The following is a 27,240-nucleotide window of genomic DNA, read 5'->3' as shown; positions in this document are numbered from 1 at the left end:
TAGGATTATAGACAGTTGCTCTTAAAATGGTATCTTGCTAATTGATTGCAGTGTTAGTGTTGCCAATTGCATGGGCCTCTCTTATAGGGCAGCAGGAGTCTTCTGTGGTCTCTCTGAAGGAATCTGTTCACTGACAACACTGATTAGCCTTAACTGAAACCAATTACCCTATTGTGCAGAAATATTTAAACAGGAAAGAAGGAGTTTCTTTTCATGGGTGTGTACATAGGCTAATTTAAGAATATCTGTTGAAAACAATGGGAAAAGAACTTCTTAAAATATATTTTGTGGCTTAAAAAAATTTTTAATGATTTCAAAATTCAAATGATTCTACTGAATACAATAAAAATTATGTAAAGAGACTGCCAGTCTCTTGCAAAAATACAAATGACATGTGAAAGGTTTAAAGTATAAAATAGAAGATATTTCAGAATACTCACATTATTTGAATACTTGAAGGTTTATTAAATGTATCCATGTGTGCTTATCTTTCACAATGTAGATTTATGTTTTATATGTTATAGTGAAGAAATGCAAGTCTATGCAGTTATTTTGTTAATTAAATTCAACTTTTGGAACTCAATTTGTACATTTTTCTCATGAATTTGAAATTATTGTTACTGTAGGGATAATAGTGATTATTGTTTTTATATAGCTCACAATTTCTTGAGCTCCTTTATGTAAGGTGTCACTTGAAGGTTTGATAGGGTGGTAGAGGAGATCTCCATTTATCTATAAATCCAGTTCCCAACAATACAACTGTATGGAACATAGCCATGAGTCTGAAAATAAATGTAAACAACTTCTGATTAGAAAGCAGATTGTCACAGAGCCTGCAGTTTCACTTAGTTGAAAAGATGAAGCCATTCTCAAGCCATTTTACCTAAAATAAAGGAGATTAGAACCCACTTGGTTCACAGACAATCATGAACTATGACAGCTGGCAAGAAGAAATACAAGTAGACAGGCTCTTCTGTTTACTTTAAAGTTATTCAGTACAACAGTTTGTGGACACTTCGTGGAGGGGCAAATGGACCTAGGCACTCCAGTAGATACTTCAAATATCACTCTATTGACTAAAATCTAGCCTAACACAATGTAACAACTGCTTTGCATATTGATGGCATTATGAGTAATCAAGGAGAGGTAAAATACTGTGGTTAAGGAGGCAGGAGAATGTGTAACAGTTTTTCTGAAAAAATCTTCTATTGAAAATACTTCATATGAAAATAATTTTTTTGCACTGAAATGAGGTGATCTTCAGTTTTTGATGAAATTCACTCATGGACTAATTTGTTTACCCTAATTTAGATAATAAGTAAGTTAGATTATTTAGAGCAAAAAGGAGATCAGTAATTTCCAGCTCTCCAAACCAAGTACAATGTTTGATGCAGTTTATTTTTAATAATGAAAAGAAGTACATAGAGAGTATTGACACATATATTTTAGATATTTTTCCAAATTCCAGTAGTGAAAGCCAAATGCTTTTGATAATGTGCTTGGCTGTGTTTGATCCCAGTAGCCGTTCTCAAAATATTAAATGTAATTTGTCATTTCTTCAACAAATACTTATCAATTGTTATTTGCATAATAATCTGTCAATCACATCTAAAAGACATAACACAGAATCATAGAATGTTAGAGATGGAAGGAAGAGATCACCTACTTCAACTTACCCTCTTAATGAGAAAACTGAAGTCCATAAAGGTTAAATAACTTATCCACAGTCATATAGCAACCAGGATAAGAACGCTTGTCTTTATTCTCACGAGAATTCCACCCTCAAAGAGGTAAGATAACCCAAACAGAAACACACATGTAATAAAATTTTTGCATATGAAATAAAGGGAGAAATCACATTTTAATGAGTATGTTTCAAGTAATTGAGGAAATGTGCCACCTCCTGCCTCTTTTCATAGTCTCTTCGCAGCAATTGGATTCTGTGAAAGAATAAACCTTTCTTTCACAGGATGTGAAGTTAAGAATGTCACTAAGAAGAGAGGTCATTTGGAAAGATGGTACAGCAAGGCTACTTTTGTTTTGGCTGTAGATAGATGTAAAAGCATGCACGTTCTTTTAGAAGTGAGAGGAAATTTAAGAACTTTTATCATTAGATGGCCTTTCTTAATATAGGGTTCAAAGACTAGTTAAACGAACCCTATATTTAGAATTGGAAAATGGGGAATTGAGTACAGACTACATGGGCACTTCTACAGAGTGTATGAGTTAACCTCACTGAGCCTCAGTTTCTTCATCTGCAAAATAGAAATTCGTAATAGACTATCTCACAGATTGTTTTGAAGTTCAAGTGAAATAAAGTATCTGAAATTTTGTTTAATAACTGAAAGTGTCCAAGTGTTAGATAATTGTTATTGGGATCATTATTATACGATGAGTACTGGAGAAAAATATCTTTCTTATGGAATATTTAGTGTTTTGGAGGAGAGTGAAGCCTGGCAGTTGGTCAGATTGGGCTTCCGTTTCTCTATATCTCTAGGCTAGTGGTTTCTAACTTTGATTGATGTTAATAGTTTATCATTCCTTTCCTAGACATTAATGCATGCCCTGGGGTCTTTACAGAGTTAAACATCTAGTGCTAGTAAATTGCTCTGAAGCAGCTGAGGGAGGCAGGAGTCTTTAGTGAGAAAATAATCAGGTGCCTGTGTAATTGGCTTTTTACAACTAAGGAGTGTTGGCATTAAGATATTTAATGTTCACCATGCCACTGCTCTTGTCCCTGATGTAATAATCATCTTTTCCATTGAAGAGAGGAGAAACATAAATAATCACAACTCAGTAACTACCAAACTATAGTAATTTATGTAGTTTGTTAATAATAAGTCACCACTTATGCTCCTAAGTAGTATTTATTGAACATTTAAAATATGTTTCCATAAACACATTACATGCAAGATCTCATTTGGCAATTTTATTGTTACTTACTAATAAGGAAACTGAGGACCACTTAATTTTGCTGTTTTCAAGAAACTCACTGATTTATTCTTTCCTAGAAAGAGCCTCAGATGCCTTTTTTGTTGTTGTTGTTGTTATTGTTTATCTCTTGGCATCAGATGGAGCCAGATTGTCATTCTCTAAATAAAGAAGGTGGGAAAGGATAAGAGATAAAAGAAGTGTCATGCATACTTGTAGCAAGAATGTATCAGTTCTATATAGCTAACCATAAACCACCTATGCTTAGAGGACTCAATGAAGAAATTCATGAGATCAGGCAATCATGTCTTTCTCTTTCAGCACTGCATCCTCAGCACCTGGGAGAGCTCTAAGCACATTGTCAGTGCTCTCTAAATATTTGTTGAATGAATGGCCCACAACTCTGATTTTCGCCAGCAGCTTCAACCGCCTCCTTTACCTGCTGCAGTTAACATATAGCCCATTTCAATTTAATTGTTTCCACCTCTTCTTGCCCAATTATAGATGTAAAGCTAATGAAGAGACAAATAGAGAGCCACCAATAAGAATTGAAGAGATGGAAAACCTATATTAACCAGCAGGGTTGATGTTAAAAGTCATTTGGATGTATTATGAATATATTCAGTGTGACATCAAAGTTAGTTACTATTCTAAAAGAATGGAACTCTTCATATTTACTGTTTTCTTCTGATCCATTAGTGTTTATATCACTTGGTTCATTTCAGACATGAAGTCATCTAAAGACTTTCTGGGACAGTTTTTTTCCAAAGAAGATTACAGTATTCCAGTAGAAAATTCTAGCCTCCTGCCCTTGTTCTGAGCTCAGTATTTCAATTTATTCATGCAAATAAAATGATTGTGTAATTTCTGGAATTACAAAACATAATGATGACTCCTTTTGCCTGTACAGTTTATATTTTGTGTTTTGCATGTGCATTTTTCAGCCATTTTGAAAGGATTTTCCAAATGTTTCATTTAATCTGTTGAAAATCCTTCCACCTGGTGTTGTTAGTTGAATGTAATGGTAAATATGTACCATTCTTGCCTTCCATTGGACTGTTTTAGTATCCATGTGTGTGAGGATTGACAGAATATTACTTTTACAATAGAGTTACAACTCTCCAAGTCCTAAATGGCAGCTATGACTAACCCCATGGAGGAAGACTCCTAATTATTTTCTAATTTTTCTGTGTTAGTGACAGGTTTTATGCATTCAGTCAGCTATTAAAGCATTAGAGTTTCTTTTATTTCTTAATCATTAACAACTTTAGCACTGATTGCCCATAGAGTTGCAAGCTGTTAAAATTATCATTTGCCTCTTACTAATTTTGAAACCAGGAGCTGTTTCATTATTTGATAAAGCACAGGTCTTTCTCAGAGCACACACAATGCAAGAGTACTAAGAGTTTACTCTGGGAAAACCGAATCTAAAAATAATTAATTTGTAAAGTAAATGGAAGTAAAGGGAGGAAAATACTCTTAAATATTAAAAAATTCAGTAGTTTTAAAGGATTCAACAGAAAGGGTTTTTTGTTTGGCTTTTTTTTTTTTTTTCCCAACAGAAAGCTCACCTGTTTTTTTAATTTATTATTCTCCACATACGGTAGATTTGATAAAGTTTATGGTGATTATTTTATGAAGAGTATAGAGAGTCAGAAAATCTACAAGTCATGTTTCAATGCTAAAATGTCAGTTGAAATTCAACCAAGGTTAACATAATGTAGAATTACTATGTGAGCCAATAGAATGTAAAAGACATCTTGGAAAAATTATTGTTATACCCAGCATTTTAAAAACCATGTGCCTATAGTGGCCTACCCATAATACAGTATGTGCTCAATAAATATTTGTTAAATTGATTTGATATATATACAAAATCAGTTGATGATATGATAAAATCAAGCATGTTACCTTAAACATTTATTCATTCATATATATTTATTGTACATTCCAAATATAGTTTATTGAGAAAAATTAAAAATTGATGACTTATTTTATTTAAAATGATGTGTTTTTTTTTTTTTTTTAATTTTTTTTATGTATTTCTACAACATTGGGCTGAAGGAATCTGTTTGGGACCAACAGGCTCCTATGGACTAGGGCTGTACAACCTACTTAAGAAATACCTTAGAGACTTGTTAGAATAACCAGTTCCTAAGCTCCACTCTCAAATATTTTGGGGGTGGGTCTAGGGTGAGCCTAGGCACCTGAATGTTTTGAAAAACTACCTAGATACTGATATGCACTTAGAGTTCAAAACCAGTGATATATAATCTACAACCACTGTTTCTGAGAAGAATCACTTGCTACTGGTATTTGTTCAGCCTATTTTTAATGTAATTGTTCTTGACTTCCTGTTACACTCCCTCCTTCTTTGGGAAGACACAAAATTCTGAGGTGAGGGTAGGGATAGGATATTTTCCTTAGTTAGGGTACCATGAAAATGAGGATCTATAGGCCGGGCGCGGTGGCTCAAGCCTGTAATCCCAGCACTTTGGGAGGCCGAGACGGGCGGATCACGAGGTCAGGAGATCCCCGTCTCTACTAAAAACTACAAAAAACTAGCCGGGCGACCTGGCGGCGCCTGTAGTCCTAGCTACCCGGGAGGCTGAGACAGGAGAATGGCGTGAACCCGGGAGGCGGAGCTTGCAGTGAGCTGAGATCTGGCCACAGCACTCCAGCCTGGGTGACAGAGCGAGACTCCGTCTCAAAAAAAAAAAAGAAAGAAAGAAAATGAGGATCTAGGCTTTCTCAATCCATTATTTCTGGTTTCTGGGGATTTTTTCTAAGTTCTAAGCCATTGCCAGAAATACCACTACATGATTCATTACTTAAAGCAGGAAAAGCAAAAGTTAGCACTACCTGGAAGCTCTCTCATACTTACAGGCCCACATTAGCCCTCTTGTACATGAGCTGTATTCCATAGTACCTTCTTGATGTCATTCTTTATGGCACAAACCCATCCTAAACTTTGTCCCTCGACCTTTTCCCAGGAGGCATAACATATGCTTCTGGCTTGCAGAAGTCCTGTAGCCAAGCAGCCAAGAATGGATGCACATAGTGTGTCTTTGCTCAATCTTTGTCCATCTTTCAATCCACTGTTCATCTTGCTACCCTTACTCTTGTGGTTAGAATGAAAACACTCATTTCCAAGTTCTAATATATTTTCTTTGTTTTTCTTTATTTCTACTGTGTATTATAAAATCTTTTCCTAAGTACTGACCTGCATAGTTTCTCCAGAATTTACCAACTTACCTCCTTTTTTCCCCTGAAAGTTGATCTTGATGCATTTTTCATCTCCCACATAATATAGTTTATCTCTAATTAGTGTTTCCCACTCAGTATCATTAAATATAATCATATGTTAATTATGATGCATCATGATTTTGATTCCTTATTAAAAATATAATCTCTCCTTTCATTAGGAACTTCCATTTGCAATACTAACAGCTGTCTCCATCTTCCTAAGGAAGCAGACAATCTTGCTTGTAGGCTATAGTCTTCCTAAGCATTGTGTGCAGTTACATTGTGATGTAACATCTGTCTTTTGAAAACTTAGTCTAAGTGGAATATAAGTCATTTTCTTTTATAGTTAAATTCCATTTGCCCTTGATATTTGTGCCTATTAAGCATCTGTAGTATGTTAAATGCTGTGTAGGACAAAGAAATGTGGGGCAAAGCATAACTGGGCAAAGTCTTGTAATAAATTTACAATCCTGTATTAAAACTTAATGTAATTGAAGTCTATTGGAATTATTTTCATTTTTTCCTTCTCCAGGGTAAATATTAATAATTCAAATTCCTTTAACCACTTTTATTTAAGCTCAATGAATCCCAAATTCCATTAATTTAAATGAAGAAACATGGTTAAACAATTTTAGGCTATTTTATTAATGAGATACAATTCCACAGCTGAAAAGGTGAAGCTAAAATCAGTTGAAACTTGGAATGAATCAATAAGGACAAGAAACTTTCCTGAACAAAATAAGGTTTAAAATCATTCAAGTCTGCTACAACAGAATGGTTAGCAACTGCTCTACCGTACATGTATACAAAGTGCTTGCTTCATAAAGTTTCTTTGTTTCTCAAAGATGATTCTTTAAGGAGGAAAAAAAATCAGAAAAACGTTAAATTTTTTATAAACAAGACATATAGCACATCACAACACTAACTCTTCTGTTATCTTTGGATATGGCCCCAGTTGTAAAGCACCTCCCAGAAGGTTTTTCTATTAAATAAAAGATTAGGCCTGAGTTCTTTTCTCTCATTAGAAAACAGCAATCAATTTTTTGGTAATGAGGAGTCATCACTAAAATTATATTCATAAGGATGAAGAGTGCTGTACTGATTTCCAGTCTCTTCCCGCTCTGACTTTATTTTTTGTTTTTCATAGTTATTTGTAAGATATTGTCACATAAGAAATAAATGTAAATGTCATTATGAGAGATTTGGCAATTTTTTGAAAGTTTCATTTATCTGAGTTGTAATTGATAACATCCAAGATTGATTCATTTCCTAAGGTAAGCTGAGCATTAGTTTGTATGATGTTCTACTGGGTTCAGTCACTTCATATCTGGTGTCAGCATGCAGGCGTCTTTGAGTATGTCCTGTTCATATATTAGGGGCATTGTTATTCATAGTAACTTCATATTAATGATGCAGTTGAATTATATTATCAGTGTAGGGGTCAAGTGTCTGGATGGTGAGAACATTAGTTTATTTTGTTTGTAAATATAATTAGAAATAGGGGAAAAAAAAGAATGGGAGGCCAGACAGCATAATGTGAATGTTATCTCTAGATAGTAAGTTTATTTTAGATTTTAATTTTTTCTTATACTTTTCTGTTATTTCCAAATTTCTGAAATGAAGAAAAATAAGTGGAATCAGAGAAAAAGAAGAAATTATAGTTGCTGTTTACTTATTTTGTTTTGCTTATCCTAGGAGACTTGGCCAGGTGTTTTTTTTTTTTTTTTGGTTGTATGATACTTCTTTTCCAAGACATCTTCCTTCTTCTCCATGACACTGAAGCACATTTTTTCTCTCTTAGCTGTATGGAAAGTACATAAGTTCGTATGTTCGTGTGACTAGGATCTAAAGATACATAACTTTAGCTGACTTTGATTCTTCATTTTAATTTGATAAACTCTGTTTGTAGATGGATTCTTGCATATGTTTTACTACAAAATGATGCTTATGGCCTTTGTATTTGAGGATGTTGATAAGTGTCATGGAGATAAATGTGTTGAGATGCACGAAGGGTTCTAGGAAATATGAAAAACAATATGATAGGATTTGTAGGCTGATCATGTTTTAGAGATATTATCTAATTGAAAGCCATTCATCAACATTTCTCAGGCCTGAGCTCCTAGATCATTGTTCAGATTAAAGTTCCAATATATCCATTGGCCATTAAAAGTTACTTTCAAGCGGTGTATTAAAACTTAATCATGGACATCTTTGCTCCTGCTGTCCAAAGAAATACCTTATAATTCTTTCATTCTTAGGTAAATTTCTGGATTTCCAAAAATGGGTACCCTCCATGCACCCCTTTCCCCCTTTTTTCTTTTCACAATTGAAAAAAAAATATTGCATTCTAATTTTATGAGATTATCAAGGAAAAAAAAATCCTACAACTATCATGAGACATTAAAGAAGATAGTATGAAACTGAATGCTTTGGGAGTTTCGGGTAGTACAAAAAAGCAAGGAATAATTTGGTTTATTTGTTTTTTTCCATCTAATATTTTTAGGTACAAGCCTATGCAGAAAGTGGATGGGGTTGCAGATGGTTTCACAGGAAGTGGTCAACAGACAGGCACATCTGTTGAGCAAACTGTAATTGCCCAAAGCCAACATCATCAACAGTTTTTAGGTATGTTAAGGTGTAATGCATATTAGTTGCTACTAGGATTTTGAAAAGAGAACAATAGTAGTGTTTTCTCCAAGTGCAATGTCTATTATAGGTGTCAATGACATAGAAAGATTTTTTTGGTGCCAAAATTATGCACATCATATGTATAACAGTCCTAGTTCATGTCTGCCTTTCGTGTTTATTAGAGCTTATTTTTAAAAATCTCAAGCAATATAGGACTTTTATGCATATGAATTAAAGACTCATTGCTATGAAACTGTTTTCCAGAATTTGTATTAATTGGCTTTTGTGATCAAAATTATCTTGTTTACTTTCAGTAGTAACTTCAAGTGCCAAAAAGAATTCTCATTTCTTATGTATAAAGTTACATATGCACAGGCTCAGATTAGAAAAAAAATTTTTATAAACTTTTTAAAAGTAATTTATTCATTTAAATTAATCACAGTACTTTCTTTTTGTAATTTTTTGTAATTTAAAGATGGAATACATGTTTCTTGTTATTGAAAGAGTTAGGAAGAAAAACTTGCATAGTTTTCATATTTTTGCCATAGCCAAAGGGGCAAAAAAGTGGCACTTTAATTTAATTGACAACTCTTCTAGAGATGAACATGCATATTTTCCATATAACAGGTCAAGATAAGTAGAAGCTATCAGAGAGTGACTGTGTGTATGTGTCTGTGTGTGTGTATATGTGTCTATGTGCACTTTCTGACAAAGATAACTAAAATAGACTCTCAGATTGGAATCATTACTGAAGTTGAAAACATCATGGCAGCATTTCTCAGACTGAAGTCCTCAGGTTATATTCTTGGGGACCCTTGGTCATTCAACAAGTATTTTATTTTGTGATTTCACTTCAATTATCATCTTAAAAACTAAGAATATTCTGGATTACTTAGAAAACTAGAACTAAATACTGTTCTGCAATTTTAGTTTCCATATTTGTACCTGGATTTATGATAAGACAGGCACCAAAATGTCTTACATTAATTGTCCAGAGCTAATAAGAAAAGAACAGAGAGAGACTTACTATGTAAATTATGCCTCCCTCACAAGAGGAAGCCTAGATCATGTCCCTGTATTCTGTGTGGAGGAAAGTTTCACAGTCATTTGTGCATAGAAGAGTAATGGGAGAAGCAGCCACTACAAAGCACATGATGGTATAGACCTGTCAGAACCAAAAGATCCTGTGCTGCAGCAGTCAATACTGATCCTTGTTGCAAGACATAACTTAGTTATAGGACAAGAGCATCATCCATCACATCAAATTAATGTTGTTAAGTTGTATGTTATTTTTGTAGTTTTCTTTGTATCCACTTTGTAGCTCTTTAGGTTTATGACTCTATAACAGTTAAGAACATAATGATTTTAAAGCTAGTTTTTTTATGTAACTAAGTAACATAATAAAAATATCTAAAATAGGTGCTAGCAAACTCGAGATACTTTTCTTTTAATAGGGGCCTTGTGTTGAGAGAAACTGTGATATGCAGTATACTATTTGCAGTACAATTGTAGTGCAGATTTTGTTGCTAGAAAATTCTTACGTGTTCCCTTTAGTTTTTTATATTTTGTGCTGATGATGGTGTTTAGTTTTACTTGTAAAATATTAATATAAAAAGTCCTTGCTCTCTGGACCCCTGACCTTTAAAATTTGTTTTTCTTTTTGGTCTTCTTAAATTTTCCCTCATTAATCTGTAATTGGCACCATCCACAATAGCTTTTTTCTGTTCTGTTGTCATGGTAACAGATGCATCTCGAGCACTTCCAGAGTTTGGAGAAGTTGAAATCTCTTCTCTGCCAGATGGTACTACCTTTGAGGATATCAAGTCACTGCAGAGTCTTTATAGAGAGCACTGTGAGGTAAGTCTTTTCAAATGTAGTATAAACACATGCTAGGTTTTGGCAGACAACTTGCTAAAATAAAATAATCAAGCTTATTCCTAAAGGACAGACGAACTTAGCACTAATTCTTTTGAGCATATCTTTTAGCACTAACAAATTCATTTTTCTTCTTTCTGGTCTCAGAGTGGAGAGATGAGACATGCAGAAAATTGAGAATAAATTTTATTCTCTATTTCTTTTTTTTTTTTTTTTTTTTTTTTTTTTGAGACGGAGTCTCGCTCTGTCGCCCAGGCTGGAGTGCAGTGGCCGGATCTCAGCTCACTGCAAGCTCCGCCTCCCGGGTTCACGCCATTCTCCTGCCTCAGCCTCCCGAGTAGCTGGGACTACAGGCGCCCGCCAGGTCGCCCGGCTAGTTTTTTGTATTTTTAGTAGAGACGGGGTTTCACCATGTTAGCCAGGATGGTCTCGATCTCCTGACCTCGTGATCCGCCCGTCTCGGCCTCCCAAAGTGCTGGGATTACAGGCTTGAGCCACCGCGCCCGGCCTATTCTCTATTTCTTAAGCCTATCCTAATATGAATCCTTTGATGTAGCAGTTCCATGTCTACATATTTGTCCTATAAAAATACTTACATATGGGTGACAAGAGAAGCGTACAAGGGCATTTGTTGCATTATTTTTAAATGCAAAAGATTGGCTACAATTAAAGATTGGTTATTATTTCTTCATCTAATAGGAAGCTGCATAAATAAAATATGGTATTAATACAGTCTTTAGAGTAGAATACTATACAGCCATCAAAAAGAATAGGAAACTCTATAAACATACCAAAATGGATCACTTCGAGATTTAACATTAAAGGAAAAAACAAATGCAAAAAATTATGTGTACATATTTTCACTTCAGTGAAAAATAACATGGGTGTATGTGTATGTGTATATATGTATGTGTCTTCCTTTTCCTTCCAGAAGGAGGAAAAACAAGAAAATGTTAACAGTGGTTACCTTTGTGAAGGAAACTGGGTGACTGGGAGTTAGAGGGGAGAGACTCAACTTTTCAACAGACCAGTTTTATCTTTTGAATTTTATATCATGCGTATATTTCTGTCAAAATAATTTCTGGAAATGTTTAATAGAGCACCTTACATGTTCTTTGCAGGGATCATTGAGGCTCCAGTTTTGTTTGTTTTACTTTTGTGGTTAATTAGGGTTCCTTTTGGTGTTTTCTAGCCCTACTCCTACTCTCATTTTGAGTATCCCACATCAGAATTTGCTTCATTATCTAGGAGAACTCTCTCCATGCCAGCATATTAATGTACCATAGCTCACCTGGCAAAAAGGGGATAATGGATTATAATAAGAGTTTTCTCGAGTGCTTCTCCTTTTGAAAGAAGAGTCTATTTAGAATTTAAGTAGCTTTATTCTAGGGATATTTGTGATCTGCTTAGGAGTAAAAGATAATCCTTTGGATTTCCTGGGCAGTCCTCCTGACTGCTGATAATGCAGTATGCAGTAAGAGGTCTTAGCTTATAGCATTAACAGATATTTTCCCCCACTCCAGAAATAAGAATTGCTAGAGCAAATCTGAGTGCTTGTCAAGGGTAGTAGATTATTAACAACTGAGGGCAGGTTCTCTCCTTATTAACATAGCATGTGCCAGAAGTATTCTTCAATGTGCCCTACTAGTTCCCAACATTTCTTGGAATGATGAAAGCACTTAATATTCATTTTCCTTTGACTACTATGCTTTTACCCATATTAGAGAAGTTCTGGATTTTCCTTATGTATATAGAAAAGAGTTATTTCTTTCTACATCTGTCATCTTATTCAATAAAGATTTGTATAAAGATTCTCTAAACAATTTCTCATTCCTGCGTGTTCAAGTGAACCTCGCTTTAAGCAAATCAGCCTATATGGATTTTTTTTTTTTTTTTTTTTTTGAGACAGTCCCTCTCTGTCACCCAGGCTGGAGTGCAGTAGTGCAGTCTCAGCTTGCTGTAACCACCACCTCCTGGGTTCAAGCGATTCTCCTGCCTCAGCCTCCCCAGTAGCTGGGATTACAGGCATGCACCCCCACGCCCCACTAACTTTGTGTATTTTTAGTAAAGATGGGGTTTCACTGTGTTGGCCAGGCTGATTTTGAACTCCTGACCTCAAGTGATCCACCCGCCTCAGCCTCCCAAAATTGCTGGGATTACAGGCATGAGCCACCACACCCAACCTATAATGGATTTTTTAAAATTTCTCCTATTTATTCAAAATGTAAGTTGGAGCATAATCATTTACATTGCTACAAAACATACAATAAGATTATTCTAAGTGACAAACTCGCCTGAATAAGGTTGAAAGAGCCTTTGGATTATAAGATTTTTATTAACATACCATTTTCAAAAATAAATATACTTTATACGAAGAAATAGGGGCATGTATTATAATCTGTGTGGAAAATGGCAGTCCACAGAATGATCCCCATTTATTTCAGAATTACCAGTGTTTATGCCATCTCTCTCACAGGGCTGAGCTGCATATATAAAAAAGAAAAATTCTAATTATTTTTTCCTGTTAATAAATATTCATTTTGAATAAATATGAAAAAACTTTTGAAATACAGCTGCCTGAATCTCATATTTAGTCCCATAGTCATTTGCCCTAAGCCAGTAGAATATGGATTATTTTAATTTATATTTGCCTATATATTTTAGTCTGAACATATTTGAAAGTAGGTGGACAAATGATAAAATGTTTTATTCATGTGTAAAACTGCCTCAAATGAAGCTGTTATGAATGTCTTTTTTGAAAGAGTTATTTGAGATTATTTAATTTGAAGAGATACTGAATTTAAGATACACTGATTATATTTCACATTTCCTACAGTACATATTTTTAAAGAAAGATTAATATACCTACTTTGCCTATTATTGGGAATTCTCACAATTTGTTTATCAAAGATATTTTTGTATCACTAGTTTCTTATATAAGGAACAAGTTAACTTTTTATACAAGTTGCTGAAACACTTTTTAATTTTAATGTAGGTTAAAAGTGTTCTTACAGCAATCTCTATAGAACTATGTAAGGTATTATGTATAAGGTATTAATAGTTGCCTCACACTTTTAGAGATGTCTCTTGGAATGTGCCTAAGCTACAATTGAGAAAGCAGTTAAGAAATTTGCTGCTTGAGAATATTTTGATCTTTGCTGGGATGAGGGACATCTACATGCCCTTTATTTTCAGGACTTGCATTTTGCATTTTTATTGTTACTGAGGACTATGTTAATTAATTTGTCTCCCTATCTTCATTTTCAATATTTAACTACTTGCAACATTTTATACTTTTAGAACATATTTCATATCAGTTATTCTCTGTGTCATGCATAGGGCCAGCTCTATCAGGTGGCCCAAACTCAACAAATATGAAGTTATGGTTTGCTGTTTTTTCCATACATTACTCTGATAGACTCTCTAGATTGTCCCCCGATTTCTTTTATCTTCCATGAATTTTATAGATCTTTGTGGGGCTGTTTTACCTTTGCCTCAAAGGTGATGACATCAATCACACTATACTGACTACCTTTGTCTTTTAATTCCCAGAATAATCACACAATCATGTGTTCCTGGCACAAACAAGTTATTCTTTAGTTTTATGCCTGCTTTTACCTGAAGACTTATTTACAAACTAATTGCAATGGCAGGGTAAAATTAAGTATCATCATTGACAGTTAATAGGGAAAGTGATAGATTTAAGCACCATAAAAAAAAAAATGTCTTTGATGCATCTGGGAAATAGTTCCAGGAGATTAAATTAAGGAGAAAGAGGAGGTGAGGCCTCCGAGGTTTGAAAAGTAGATAGTCTTAAGGTTGTTCTGTAAAGGAGATGTACAGAGATAGGATTGGATTCTCTTTAATGTTGAATGCTGTACCCAGAGAGGCAGTATCCACTGAAGGCCTGCTGGCTCCATGGTTTCTGCCCCAGCCTCTGTTTACCTGGGAACACACTGGAACCCGTGGTCAGCTTCCTTAGACAAAGCTAGTTCAGCCCTAACTCCACCTGCCACACAAAAGCAACTCCACACCCTTCACTTCCACCCACTTTGATGGCCAGTGGTTACCTAGCCCAAAGAGGACTGCTGTAAATTGAACCTATGTTCTATACCCTTCCAGGTCTGAGAATAGGTAGGCTGACAGTAACTGTAGAGGCAGAAGAAAGCAGTAGGTAAAGGAATGAATGAATGAAAGAAAGAAAGTAACTGGAGAGGAAGGAAAGTAAGAATGAAAACTGGAAGGAAAAAGAGGTAGAAATGAGGGTAGCATGAGTACATTATGAAAAGGATGTTATCCTGCTTAATTTTCCAAGAGTTTTTTTCCCTCTTTATCTTCTTGCTAGCTAGTTTTTGTTTTTTGTTTTTTGTTTTTCTTCCACTTCCTTTGGTAAAATTTAGTGTGGTTTCACCATGTTAACTTATGACCCCAAGGGAGAACTTGACTATATAAAATCTTGTCATGTTAGGTTGCCCTCACACAGTCCCATAAGTAATATTGTAAGGTAATACTGGTACCATTTTGTTTTTTAGGCAATATTGGACGTTGTTGTGAATCTTCAATTTAGCCTGATAGAAAAATTGTGGCAAACATTCTGGCGCTATTCTCCCTCTACTCCAACTGATGGCACTACCATTACTGAATCGAGGTCAGAATCAACATCTTTTCCAATTCATTTTCATGGCTGAGTAGATGTCACAGCTAATAAATTAGAGATATGTATACCAGTTGTGAACCTTACCTGATGACATTAAGTGAATAGATTGATGTTTTGGCCATCCTAGAAATAAACCACGAACTGCTCTCTTGAGGTTTCAGTGTGTGTATATAGCTCCCATTTGTATTGATTTGGGGGACTGTGGTAGTTATTTCATCCTCATGGAATTACTATCATATCTGCCTTTCATACCGTCAGAAAACACGGATGTGCATAGACAGCTCTGGGGAAGTGTTTTATATATCTGTCTATCTCTCTCTATATATATAGCCAGCTGTATGGCACCAGTGCAATGGTGGTATAGTTCTAACCTCAGTAATATTTGGTAAACTTAAACTATTTTTAAAGTCCATTTTCTTTTTTATCCTCATTTGCCATCTATTCATTTGCTACATTTATTCACACCAGCAATCTGAGTGAAATAGAAAGTCGACTTCCGAAAGCAAAGCTGATAACTCTGTGCAAACATGAGTCTATCCTGAAATGGATGTGTAACTGTGACCATGGGATGTACCAGGCTTTGGTGGAGATTCTCATCCCCGACGTCCTTAGACCTATTCCTAGTAAGTTAAATGCAGACGAGTACGGATGCTTTTGTTCTCATACATTCCACCCAGGAAGTTTTGAGAAGTGACATTGCAATCTATAATGATTCTAATTTCATTTAGATATGCCAGATAGAAAACATGCAACACAGAGTATTGCGTGAAAGCAGCCTAGAGCAAAACAGTAGTAAAAGGGAAAAGATGATCTATTTTTCAGTCTGTCTTTTGTTTTTGTTTTTCTTTTTTTTTCTTTCTTTCTTCCTTTTTTTTTTTTTTTTTCTTTTTTTTGATAAAAAAGCCAACCTGTAGATGTAACAACCCAAGTAAACTAATTGTAATAACACTAGCAGGCCAGTCAACCATGTCAAAATTATTCTACCCAAGGACACAGTCCCCTTCATAAAGCCCAAAATTATGGAAACCTGTAATTGCTAGGCCAACCTCCTTCATGGTTGCTTTTGATTTGAAGTGAATCTATCTTGATTTCCACTGAAGTTGAATTCCATTATAAAAGCATTTACTTTGTCACCTACATCGTGTTAAGAACTACAAATGCAGTTTCCATTAACAGTAATGGTTAACTGGCATTTTAAGAGAAAAATCTTTGTAACTACACAAGCATTGTAATCCCACTACCAAGAAAATGGGAATTGCATAGATAGGTTAGATTATCTTTTTAAGTGATGGTGCTTTTTAAACTACTTTGTAGCAAACAAAGCTATTTTCTGCAAATATCAATGATATAAATGCTACCACAGATACTGTTAGAAGCAGCTGAAACTATTTTATGCCTACATCTATATGAGGACACACTAGTGACCTTAACTTTTTAAGAAATGAGACAGTTTCTACTCTACATTGACATTAATAAAGTAAAAGCAAGCATAGAGCTCGTGAAATTGGCTACTGTGTACTTATGCTATTCACAGATGATTTGTGTTAAATTATTCTAGAAAATACAAAAATAGGAATTTAGTAGAACAAAAGGGGAAGATATTAACATTTGTATGCTTATACTTTCTTTTTTTCTAAATAACAATAGACAGCAGTAGAAGGTATAAGATCTTTAATATGTTCCCGACCACCTTAAAATATATGCTTAAACATATTTCCAGATAATATTAATGAACACACATAAATTTATATAGGAAGAAATTTAAAAAAACCTAGCTGACATTATCTCACAATTTTGTAAATTGCTAATATAGTCTACTCTGTCACCAAGTTTCCTGACTAAAGGTTGATTAAAAATGGTGTTATGGAAAGTTTCACTAGCTAAACTCTCTACTGATTTATGTTCCAGAATCGGATTTTCCTTGTTTTTCTCTTGCTCCCTGTGTTCTGAGTGGTAATCTCTAGAGATGTTTATAAGAAGTTGCATAGGGTAGCTCATTAGCCTATGACATCTTACTACCAACATAAAGTTTTTCTCATGAGATAAAAGAAGGGATGCCAGCAAGTACTTTCTTTTTTGAGGCAAATCAGCAACATCAGTATTCATTAAACAGTTCTAATATCTTTTGCTTCTATAACAGCGCCATAAGACTTTAACTTGTGAGTTTAACAGTTCTCTATTTTAAATCTTGTATCAATTTGAGTTTAATTCAAGCTCGTAATTTTAAGTACACAATACACTGACCTTTGTCTTGCAAATTTTGGTTTTTAAAACCAGTTTATTCTGTCAAATAGCTTGTCTCTAAATTAAGCAGATGCCCAAATAGTTTTATACTCTCTCTGAAATTATAAGATGCATTGATATACCATCCTACCAAGGAAATTTGGAAATTTAATTCCCATTCTACAATGAGGTGTAACAAAATAAAGCTTAAAATACAACTTAGATAGCTGTTTTCTGGTTGTATGCATTTTAATATTAATCTTGAGCAGGTTTAGACAAGTCAGCTTTGGAATAGAATTTAAATTCCAAACCATCCATTCATGAGCCTTTGAAAGTTGTCAGAGTCAATCTGCACAATTTTGTACATACATGAATCCCTATAGAGAGAGCAAACTTAATTTTATTTTTAAAAATTGTATTTTCCTGGCTACTAGCACTTCACTCTACCATTTTCTGTCCAGATGGGATTTCTTTTTTTAGCTAAAAAAAAGTCTGCACATCACACTAATTTAATGTCAGCTTGAAGCTACTATATTCTAAAATACATTTATTTGAAAATGAAAAAACGTTAATTGTATGAGCACTCAATGGGTAACACTTAAATATACAATTACAAGTATAACCAAAGGTGGCCCAGATATCATTTAGTAGAAAAAGTAAAAATTCACAATTATTTAAAATGCAAAATATATATTTTCTTATTTAATCACCCTTGCATTAAATTTATCTAGATAAAACAAGGCCCATAATAAATATTTTTAAAGTAACATTTATAGATTTGGGGGTTATTTTTCAGATTAAATAATTATTGTACACTAATTGTAGGAAAAATGGAAAATGCAGATTGCCAAAATGAACCTTGAAAAAAATTTTACTGTTTCAAAAGGGATTATTAATTTTTTTTCACTCTTTTTCATTTCCATTCATGCCTGCCCTCCATGGTTCTAGCACATAATACAACAGAAAAATATTTTTCTTTCTTTTTTCCTTTTTTGGCTAATGTGGGAAGCTTTGAAGGTTTCAAAAGATTGGTTCTCAAGAAATTTCCAATTCAGTGTTTCCAGTAGATGATCCTTGTGGTTACGGATCTGCACTGCTTGAGTGTTTTTCCTAACCAAAAGTTAGCCCATTCCAATCTTGTCTCTCCCGTTTTGAACAGTTAAACAAATCTCTTAAAAATGCATTTGGTTGTCTTTATTATTGAAATAGTAAAATTTATATTGTTTGCAAATAACTTGAGTAAGTGAAATTATTTGTAAAACCTGGTTTTAACAGAAGCATCGAGAATCATGTCAGACTCATTTGAACACAGAAAGAAAAACCAAGGAATTTAAGCCCATCAGTAACATTAATATTCTTGGGGACCTTGGCCCAAAATATAACTCTGTTTCTTATAGTAGCATGTTTTGATACCTACCCCATTATAGAGAACCTACAAATATGAATTTTATGTTGTGGGTGCTTCAGGCACTTATCTATTAAATGTCTATAATTGTCCTCTATACTACTATGGAGCCTTGAGCCCAGAGGAAGTAAAATACTATTAACTGAATTACTTGTTGAACAAGAAAAGTATTCTGTCTCCTACTATATAGCAATCTCAGTAAGCAGATTTTTTCTTATAAAATAGTCATAGTCATCACTGATAACTGAAGATGCTTCTAATTATTTTATGACCACCATCAAATCTTCTGTCATGGGACCTATCCCTATTTCAGGTTTTAACAGATATGTCAAGAATACAGAATGAGCTATTTTAGGACTATCTTAAGAATGTAGGTTTCCCTAACAGCAATTTTATCATACTGATCTTTTATCTCTACCTGCCAAATGAAATGGAAAATAATTGCCCAAAAATTTCAATTCAATTTTAATTTTTACCTTTTCAACAAGGATGAGAGAGAATTACTCCAATTCATAGATTCTAAGTAAATAGATGCATAGAGAAACAGAGAAAGCTTTGCATTATTTTTCTTTTTAATAAAAGAAATGGAAATAGATTAAGAGCTTGAAAGAACAAGATGAAGAATTTTAAAGAAAATACATAATCTTTAGCACAAAACTGTTAATGAAAGGAGTGTTTTTTCCAAGCAAGAATATTCTATAAGTATATTCACAACTGGTATATGTTGCTGTAAGCAAAAATGTTTGAATCCTTTTTTTCCCTAAAAAGTGTCACAAGTATCCGGGAACAAAATAACTTTAAAGGAAAAAGCCGAAAATATAATTCTTGGATGCTTTAAAAATTAACAATAATGTTAAATAAAGTTTTATCAATGAGGACAATATGAGTTCTGTGCTATATCAGATATTGTGTACGAGCATTTTCTTATATTCTAGCACAAAAATTAATATTCTTTCATACCTTTTTTATTCTGCTTTTATTCTTTAATGTTTAGGTGCCTTGACCCAAGCCATTCGAAATTTTGCAAAAAGCCTTGAAGGTTGGCTTTCCAATGCCATGAACAATATTCCACAGAGAATGATACAAACCAAGGTATACTTTATGTCCTTGCTTTTTCTTTTGTGTTTAGGAAATTATTCTGAACTGTGAACTTTACATCTATCCTGTCAAACGGTATTATGTAAAATGTTAAGGTTATAACATACATCATCTTTTAAAACTGATTTTTATATTTGTATTTTATACCCATGTAATAAAGAACTTGCACAAGAGATGTTTGGCAATGTTCCTTTCAAAGAGAATAGGGAAGCATTTCAAGTGTGGTGCATTTACAAGCCCTTTCTAAACAATATATTGGATGTATATATTCTAAATTATATATATAAGAAAGATATAAACTATGTAATTTCAGATATTAAAATAATAGCCTAGAATATTCAAATAGTTTTCATTTGAAGGAATTTTCTCTTTCTAAAATTTCTTACTGTACTTATCCTGAAAAGTTCATAGAAATTAATATTGTTTTGCTTTTTCAGGATGTTTTGGTGTTTTTCTAAACACTGGAGGATGCTTTTGTGAATCAAGTGAACAATTAACTCATAATATATCTCAGGAATGTGGATTATTTAGCTAGAGATATAAATTTTAGTCTCTACTTTGTCTCCTACTAGCCATGTTACTTTCAGTTAATCTGTGAACATATCCCCATAGCAAGATTGGACTAATCCTAGATTTTATGTAAATTTTGGTACCAGAAATCACATTTGTGGCTTCTTGTCAATGACTGTATTTACTATCAGACTCCAGCAATATACTTTGCCTTTGAATCTGGGGGCAGAGTTGGTCAGTTGAAGTTATTTTAGCTGATAAACCTCTGTGGGAACATAAGTAGCCTCCAGTTCGTTCACTTGGGCTTAACGTTTGCAATAAAACTTTATCTCTCTAAAACATATATAGAAGGCAGCATTTCATTGATATGCCCATATTAGATTGTTCCTCTAGAACTGCGCTGTCACAGTAGGGCCAGCCACATGTGGCTATCAAGTAGGGCCAGCCTCGTGGCTATTTAAATTAGAATTTTAAATTAAGTGAAATGAAAAATTTAGCTCCTTAGTCACACTTGTTACATTTCAAATGCTCAGTAGCCTCCTCTGGCTGCTGGCTACCATGTTAGGCAGCATATATGTAGAGCATGTCCATCATTGCAGATAGTTCTCTTTGGCAGTGCTGTTGTAAAGTACCACATTGAGGTGTGCAAAAAAGAAGGTGGTGTTTGATTATGATCGAGGAATCCTTTCAACTTTCAGTCACATTTATAACAATGCCTCAAACAGCTAAAAGCACTTCCCTTCCCAGTGTTGTCGAAGTGAATGTGATAACAATCCATTTGCAACATTGGCCATCTCATTGACCTCCAGAGTTTGCTTGAATGATTCACCACAGTAGAGGGTGCCGTCTGTTCTTCTGGTTTCACTGATATGCAGTCTCTTTTCCTCTCCGCATTCAATTAACAGAGATAATTTACCCTGACAGAGAAAACAGCATTCCAACTTCTGTGGCTTTTGGAATCAACATGCCCAGGTCAATTCCCATCACTAATGGAGTTTCTTTGCAACCTTGAGCAAGCTACTTATCTTCTTTAAATCATATGTGTCTAATAAGATAGTTATGAGATTTGAATAGGGTAATATATGTAAGGCACTTAATCCAGAGCCTGGCACATAGTATATACTAGATTAATTTAAACCACAAAAATGGAATAAGATTCTTTTTGGGGGATGTGTGAGCTTCCCCCCAAGTTCCAAATAGTCCTCAAACATCTCACTGTCAGGATAGAGCATCCTGTTCCCTGTGAACACCCTCTACCACTCCCAATAGATCATTCAACTACTCGCACCTTATATACCCATATAAGTGATTGAGTGCAATATTATACATTCCTGTAAATATGTCCATTTTTAAAATATATTTTTAAAAGATTAAAATCATTAGATCTGTATTGTGCACATAACAAATTTCCATGAGATAATGTAGACTTTATGTAGACTTTTTGCATTATCTTTGCTATCTTTCAAAAAAACTGCTTTATTCAGGGTGTGAACAGGAAACAAATCGTGCACCCAAAGGTGGGAATAATCTAAGAGAGTTTAAGAAGAGCTTATTTCCAAAGGTATGAACAAAGTTGATAAAACCAAGGAGGAATAGTAAAGCATCCCAGGGCTAGCAATAGTGAGAATCCTAACCATCCCTAGGAATGAAGGGGTGAGAGGTAAAAGCTATGGCATTAGGAAATCCACTCTTTCCCTCAGGACTGTGGTAACATTAGAAAAGGAAAGCAGGCTCCACTCTTAACAGGCAGCAAGCAGAGGTTGTAGTGAATAGGTACCATGGTAACCACTCTTTCTTCCCATCCTTCTGTCTCCTGACAGTGCCTGTCATTGGTCAAACCCAAGTGGAAGCCAGAGAACAAGGGGGAAGGTTAATGTGGTCCATTCAGATCAATCTTCAAGATGAAGAAAAATGGAAAGTAGATTTTGAGAGACAAATAGAAACTTCCTGCATAGCCCTTTTAAAGAAACTGTAATTCTGAAAAAGGGTTATTCTGGTCATTTGCCTCTGGTAATTTCACCTCAAAATTACTCGTTTCTATAAAATAAAGGTAGTAAGAATAAATCTGAATGGTAATGCTCTGACATGCATTTTTAAAGTCAGTTTAGAATAGGAATGTCCAGATCTCTTTTTATTTGAAAAGCCAAACTGCACATCCCTACTTTTAAAATTTGCCTACTTTGTACTTGACTGTCCAAAGAGCAGTAAGAAAAGAAATGAAAACCAACATTTTTCCTGCTTACCATGGATAAGAAGTTACTTGCAAGACTGATTTAATTAATGCTACACTCAGATGTCAAAGAATGTGGGAGTTTGTTTTAGTCTTGACCTCAACCTACTCAAAAGGAAAATAATACTTGGTTTAGAGATTTAAATGCTATAATTTACAAGTAAACTTTCTCACCAAATGAATTTTAAAGAAGTGTCAGAAGCAAGCATTTAAAATTTGGCAAGGGAAAAAAGATTTGAAGATTGCAGTGGTTTGTTTTACTGGAGAAAACAGAATCCCAACTTAATTGTATTGCTTTATAGGTTGCCGCTGTAAGTGCCTTTGCCCAGACTCTGCGAAGATACACGTCGCTCAATCACCTGGCCCAGGCAGCTCGTGCAGTGCTTCAGAACACTTCCCAAATCAACCAGATGCTTAATGACCTCAACCGTGTCGACTTTGCCAATGTCCAGGTACTCTATTTCCTTGCAAAGTATGTCTCTTAAGGCAAGATACCCAGTTCTTCTTAATTAGGATCATCAAATTTCTTTTCAAAGTCTCATCTGTATACCAGCAGCATCTATATTCACAGTTTCCTGAAAGAGAGAAGTTTGACCCAGATACAGCTATACCGCTCCCATGTTTGTGATTAAAGTAAGCTCACATTTACAGTCCTAAAAGACAACATATCACCAGTGTTTGCTGAATAGTTAGTAGAGTAATAAAGGTCACAGTCATTGAAGTAAGACAGGCAAGAAGTTAAACTCTTTCATGTACTAGCTGTGGGATCTTGGGCAAGTTACTTAACTACTGTAGGCTTCATTTTCCCCACCTTATAACACCTATCTTAGATTATTGTTTATATATTTAATAATTTGTACCATGACATGTAGAGATATTTCTATTTTAGTGCCCCTCCTTGAAAGAACTAAGAACAATTCTATTTCAGAGTTTACTATAGCTGCCTAGTAAATATTTATTCACTTAAAAAGAATAATAGGCAGTAAGTTCGGCTATTGTGATAGTTCAAATGAAAAATATTGTTTAACCTTGTGATCACGTTACCCACTTGTACTTTAAAGTACACTTTGAAAGCTGAGTTAGAAACAGTATTATAGAATTTCAGTATCAGTTAATACTTTATTTCTGGTTCTAAAGTAATGAATCTAAATGTTACCCTATAAAAACAATATCATTGTCTACCAAAAGCATAAGCAACAAAAGGAAAAATACATAAACTGTACGTAATCAACATTTAAAACTTTGGGGTTTCAAAAGAGACCATTGAGAACACGAAATGACAACCCACAGAATGTGAGAAGATTTTTGCAAATCATATATGTGATAAAGGACTTGTTTATAGAATATGTAAAGATCCATTACAACCCAGTAATAAAAGACGGCCTGATTAAATATGGACAAACATCTGAGTAGACATTTCCCCAAAGAAAACATACAAATGGCCAAGAATCACATTAAAAGATGCTCAATCTCGTTAGCCACAAGGGAAATGCAAGTCAAAACCACAGCAAGGTATACCATTTCATTTACTCTAAAATGGGTCTAGGCAAAAAGACATGTAATAACATATCCTATTGGTGAGGATGTAAAAAATTGGAACCTCATACACTGCTGGTCAGAATGTAAAATGCTGTAGCCACTTGGGAAAACAGTGTGGCAGTTTGTCAAAAAGATAAACGTAGAGTTATCGTATGACTCAGCAATTCCACTCCTTGTTGTATACCCAGGAAAAATGAAATCATGTCCACACAAAACTTATACAAAGAGGTACATAGCAGCACTATTTGTATCAGCCACATAAAAGCAGAAACAACCCAAATGTTCGTCAACTGATTTAATAGATAAATAAAATGTGATCTATCCATACAATGGAATATTATTGGGCAATAAAAAGAAATGAAGTTCTGATTCATTCTGCAACATAGACGAACCTGGGAAACATTATGCTAAGTGAAAGAAGCCAGGTACAAAGGATCACATGTTCCGTGATTCCATTCGTATGAAATTCCAGAATAGATAAATCTATACAGACAGAAGATAGGTTGGTGGTTACTTAGGGCTGGGGGATTGAGAAGACTGGGAGGTAACAAATAAGAGTCATGGGGTTTATTTTTAGAAAAATGAAAAAGGTCTAAAATTGATTGTGGTGAGTGATGTACAACTTTGTGAATATACTAGAAGAAGCCTTTGAACAGTATTCTTTAGATGAATGAATTGTATAATGTGTGAATTACATTTCAGTAAAGCTGTTAAAAAAAACTGTTGTTTTAAAAATAAACTAATTGTTAATTATTTTATTTTCTAGAAATTTTAATTTCTACTTCTTGCCTAGTTTTGTCATTTAAAATATACCAAAAAGTAACATTTGGGCTTGATCCATTTTAGAGTACAATAAATTAGTTGTTCATTGTGATTTTCATGGACTAGGTTCAAACTTCTGAGATATATATAGAGAGAGATATCTATATCTATCTAATATTTTATATTATTTATTTCTACTTATATCTAATTTAAAACTATATATATGAAGTTTAAAAAAAATCCATCTACAAAAACACATACACACATACAAGTACATAATCTTTACAAGAACAAACTTTCTCAGCTTTACAAAACCATTTACTTTACATATTTCAGTAGTATATATTAACTAAATATGCAAAAATATTAAGTTTATATTGCCTTAAAATTTACTGTAATGTTTATTTCAAATCTTTTTTCAGAAAAGTTTAAGTGTCTTAAGAAAAGTTGAAGAAGGCAGCTTCTAGTTTCAGAAAGTAATTTAAACTCAATAACAGAAAACATTTTAAAGAATTATTTCTAATAATATCTGAGAAAGTTTTTCAGTGTTCTGTTAGTATTATTATATGTATAAATACATAAATGTATTTATGTATCTGCATTCCAATGAAGTATGTCTACAAATGAGTTCTTCCCTGGTTATAAGCATTAACCTTGAGAACATCTTTGCATATTAATGATTAGTGATATGTCTACTGTACTACTTATCCTCTACCTGCCAACTTTGAGATTACCCTTTCTTTTCCTCTATTTTTGACTATCATGTTTTTCTGGGTCCACCATGATAGTCGTTACTGCTGAAACCCATATGATTCAGCATTTGCCCTCCAAAACCTTCTTCCTTTCTTCAGAGTACCATGACACTGTAGTGAGTCCTTCATTTCCCCCTACATTTTACTTTTCACGGCTCTGTACATTTTAATGAGTAATCTCTTTCTCAAGGTAGCACTTTTTCTCTTTAACACCCTTATTTCTTTCCTTTTCTTTTCCTAGTTTTGCCAGATTTTCCCAGAATCCCTTTCCTCCCATTTCCCCTTTATCCCCATCTCCAGTTCATTTGGAAGTTGTCCCAACTCCTGTAACATGAACCTCAATAATCTGACAATGTAAGAATGATGCTCTTGTAATAAGGAGACTTCTATTTAAAACAATGAAATTACATGTGTGTCAATATTATAATACACTAAGAGCTTGAAAGTGCTAAATAGTTCCTTTCAGGATATCCATATATCACTTTTTACTGCTTTATTCTCCTCTAATTAAATTTTCTTTTCTTTATGCATTTAAGATAATTTTTCTATTGCAGTACAGTTGGTTTCCTGTTTAACTGATAGTATTACAATGGCATCATTCTCTAATTTTTTTGTGTAAATGGGTGGTTTTTGAAGTCTACATTATGGGCTAAATAGGTTTGGGTGGGCTGACATGATAACTTAGTTATTGCGTATACTTATGTTTCTGTATTTAAAAGCCATTCTGATTTTGAAGCTCCTGACTACTTTTCATTTTGGATATATATTTTTTTCTAAGTTAAGAACATCTGTAAATGTCCTTAGCTTTTTCAATTATAGACTTGAAATATCTACATTCGTTTCACAAGGAAATATTTACAATGTGCTCTATTGTTAGTATATTTTCACTGAAGAGAGTAGTAAAATGAAGTATAATATAAATTAGTTTGAAAAGTCAGGATAATGTGCTGTGGTTTATTTCTCTAAGTTAGGTTTTAGATTATCATCTTTGCTTGGCAAAAACTAACTGCCAAGTAAATAGTGAGTTTGAATTTGTGGTAAGAAATGAAATTAAATTGCTTCATGGATACTAGTAAGTTTCTCCTTCCAATTATCAGTGTGCAAACAAACAAAAAAACCTATCCTGCTAATTTCAGCTTTATTTGTAATACTAAAATGTTGGAACAAACAAATGTCTAACTATGTGGGATTGGTTATATAAGTAATAGTACATTATGCAATAAAACAAATTCATTCAGTGGACAATAAATATAGGTCTAATTTCCCTACATGGAAAGATGGTTACTATATATTTCTAAGTGAAACTAAGCAGAATATCTAATAGAAAATATAATATAATCCTCTTTTATTTTAAACATTTAAGTATGTATAAGCATATAATAAT

The 27,240-nt window shown here is 33.9% G+C and overlaps 1 protein-coding gene across 10 annotated transcripts in view; it reads left to right on the top strand.

The window, feature by feature from the left end:
- Positions 1-27,240, top strand: part of RFX3 (regulatory factor X3) — a 325,429-nt gene that overhangs the window by 251,303 nt on the left and 46,886 nt on the right. For all 10 annotated transcript variants that reach the window (XM_010389306.2, XM_030919590.1, XM_010389299.2 and 7 more), the window contains 6 exons: positions 8,681-8,802; positions 10,550-10,662; positions 15,213-15,328; positions 15,806-15,960; positions 19,960-20,057; positions 23,106-23,255. In XM_010389306.2, the coding sequence (XP_010387608.1) occupies positions 8,681-8,802; positions 10,550-10,662; positions 15,213-15,328; positions 15,806-15,960; positions 19,960-20,057; positions 23,106-23,255 (754 nt within the window). The remainder of the gene's footprint in view (positions 1-8,680; positions 8,803-10,549; positions 10,663-15,212; positions 15,329-15,805; positions 15,961-19,959; positions 20,058-23,105; positions 23,256-27,240) is intronic.

Source organism: Rhinopithecus roxellana, chromosome 16 (assembly GCF_007565055.1).
Source record: "Rhinopithecus roxellana isolate Shanxi Qingling chromosome 16, ASM756505v1, whole genome shotgun sequence".
NCBI classification, from domain to species: domain Eukaryota; kingdom Metazoa; phylum Chordata; class Mammalia; order Primates; family Cercopithecidae; genus Rhinopithecus; species Rhinopithecus roxellana.
Note: the sequence above shows the minus strand (reverse complement) of the source record. Positions and strands in the feature narration are given on the sequence as shown.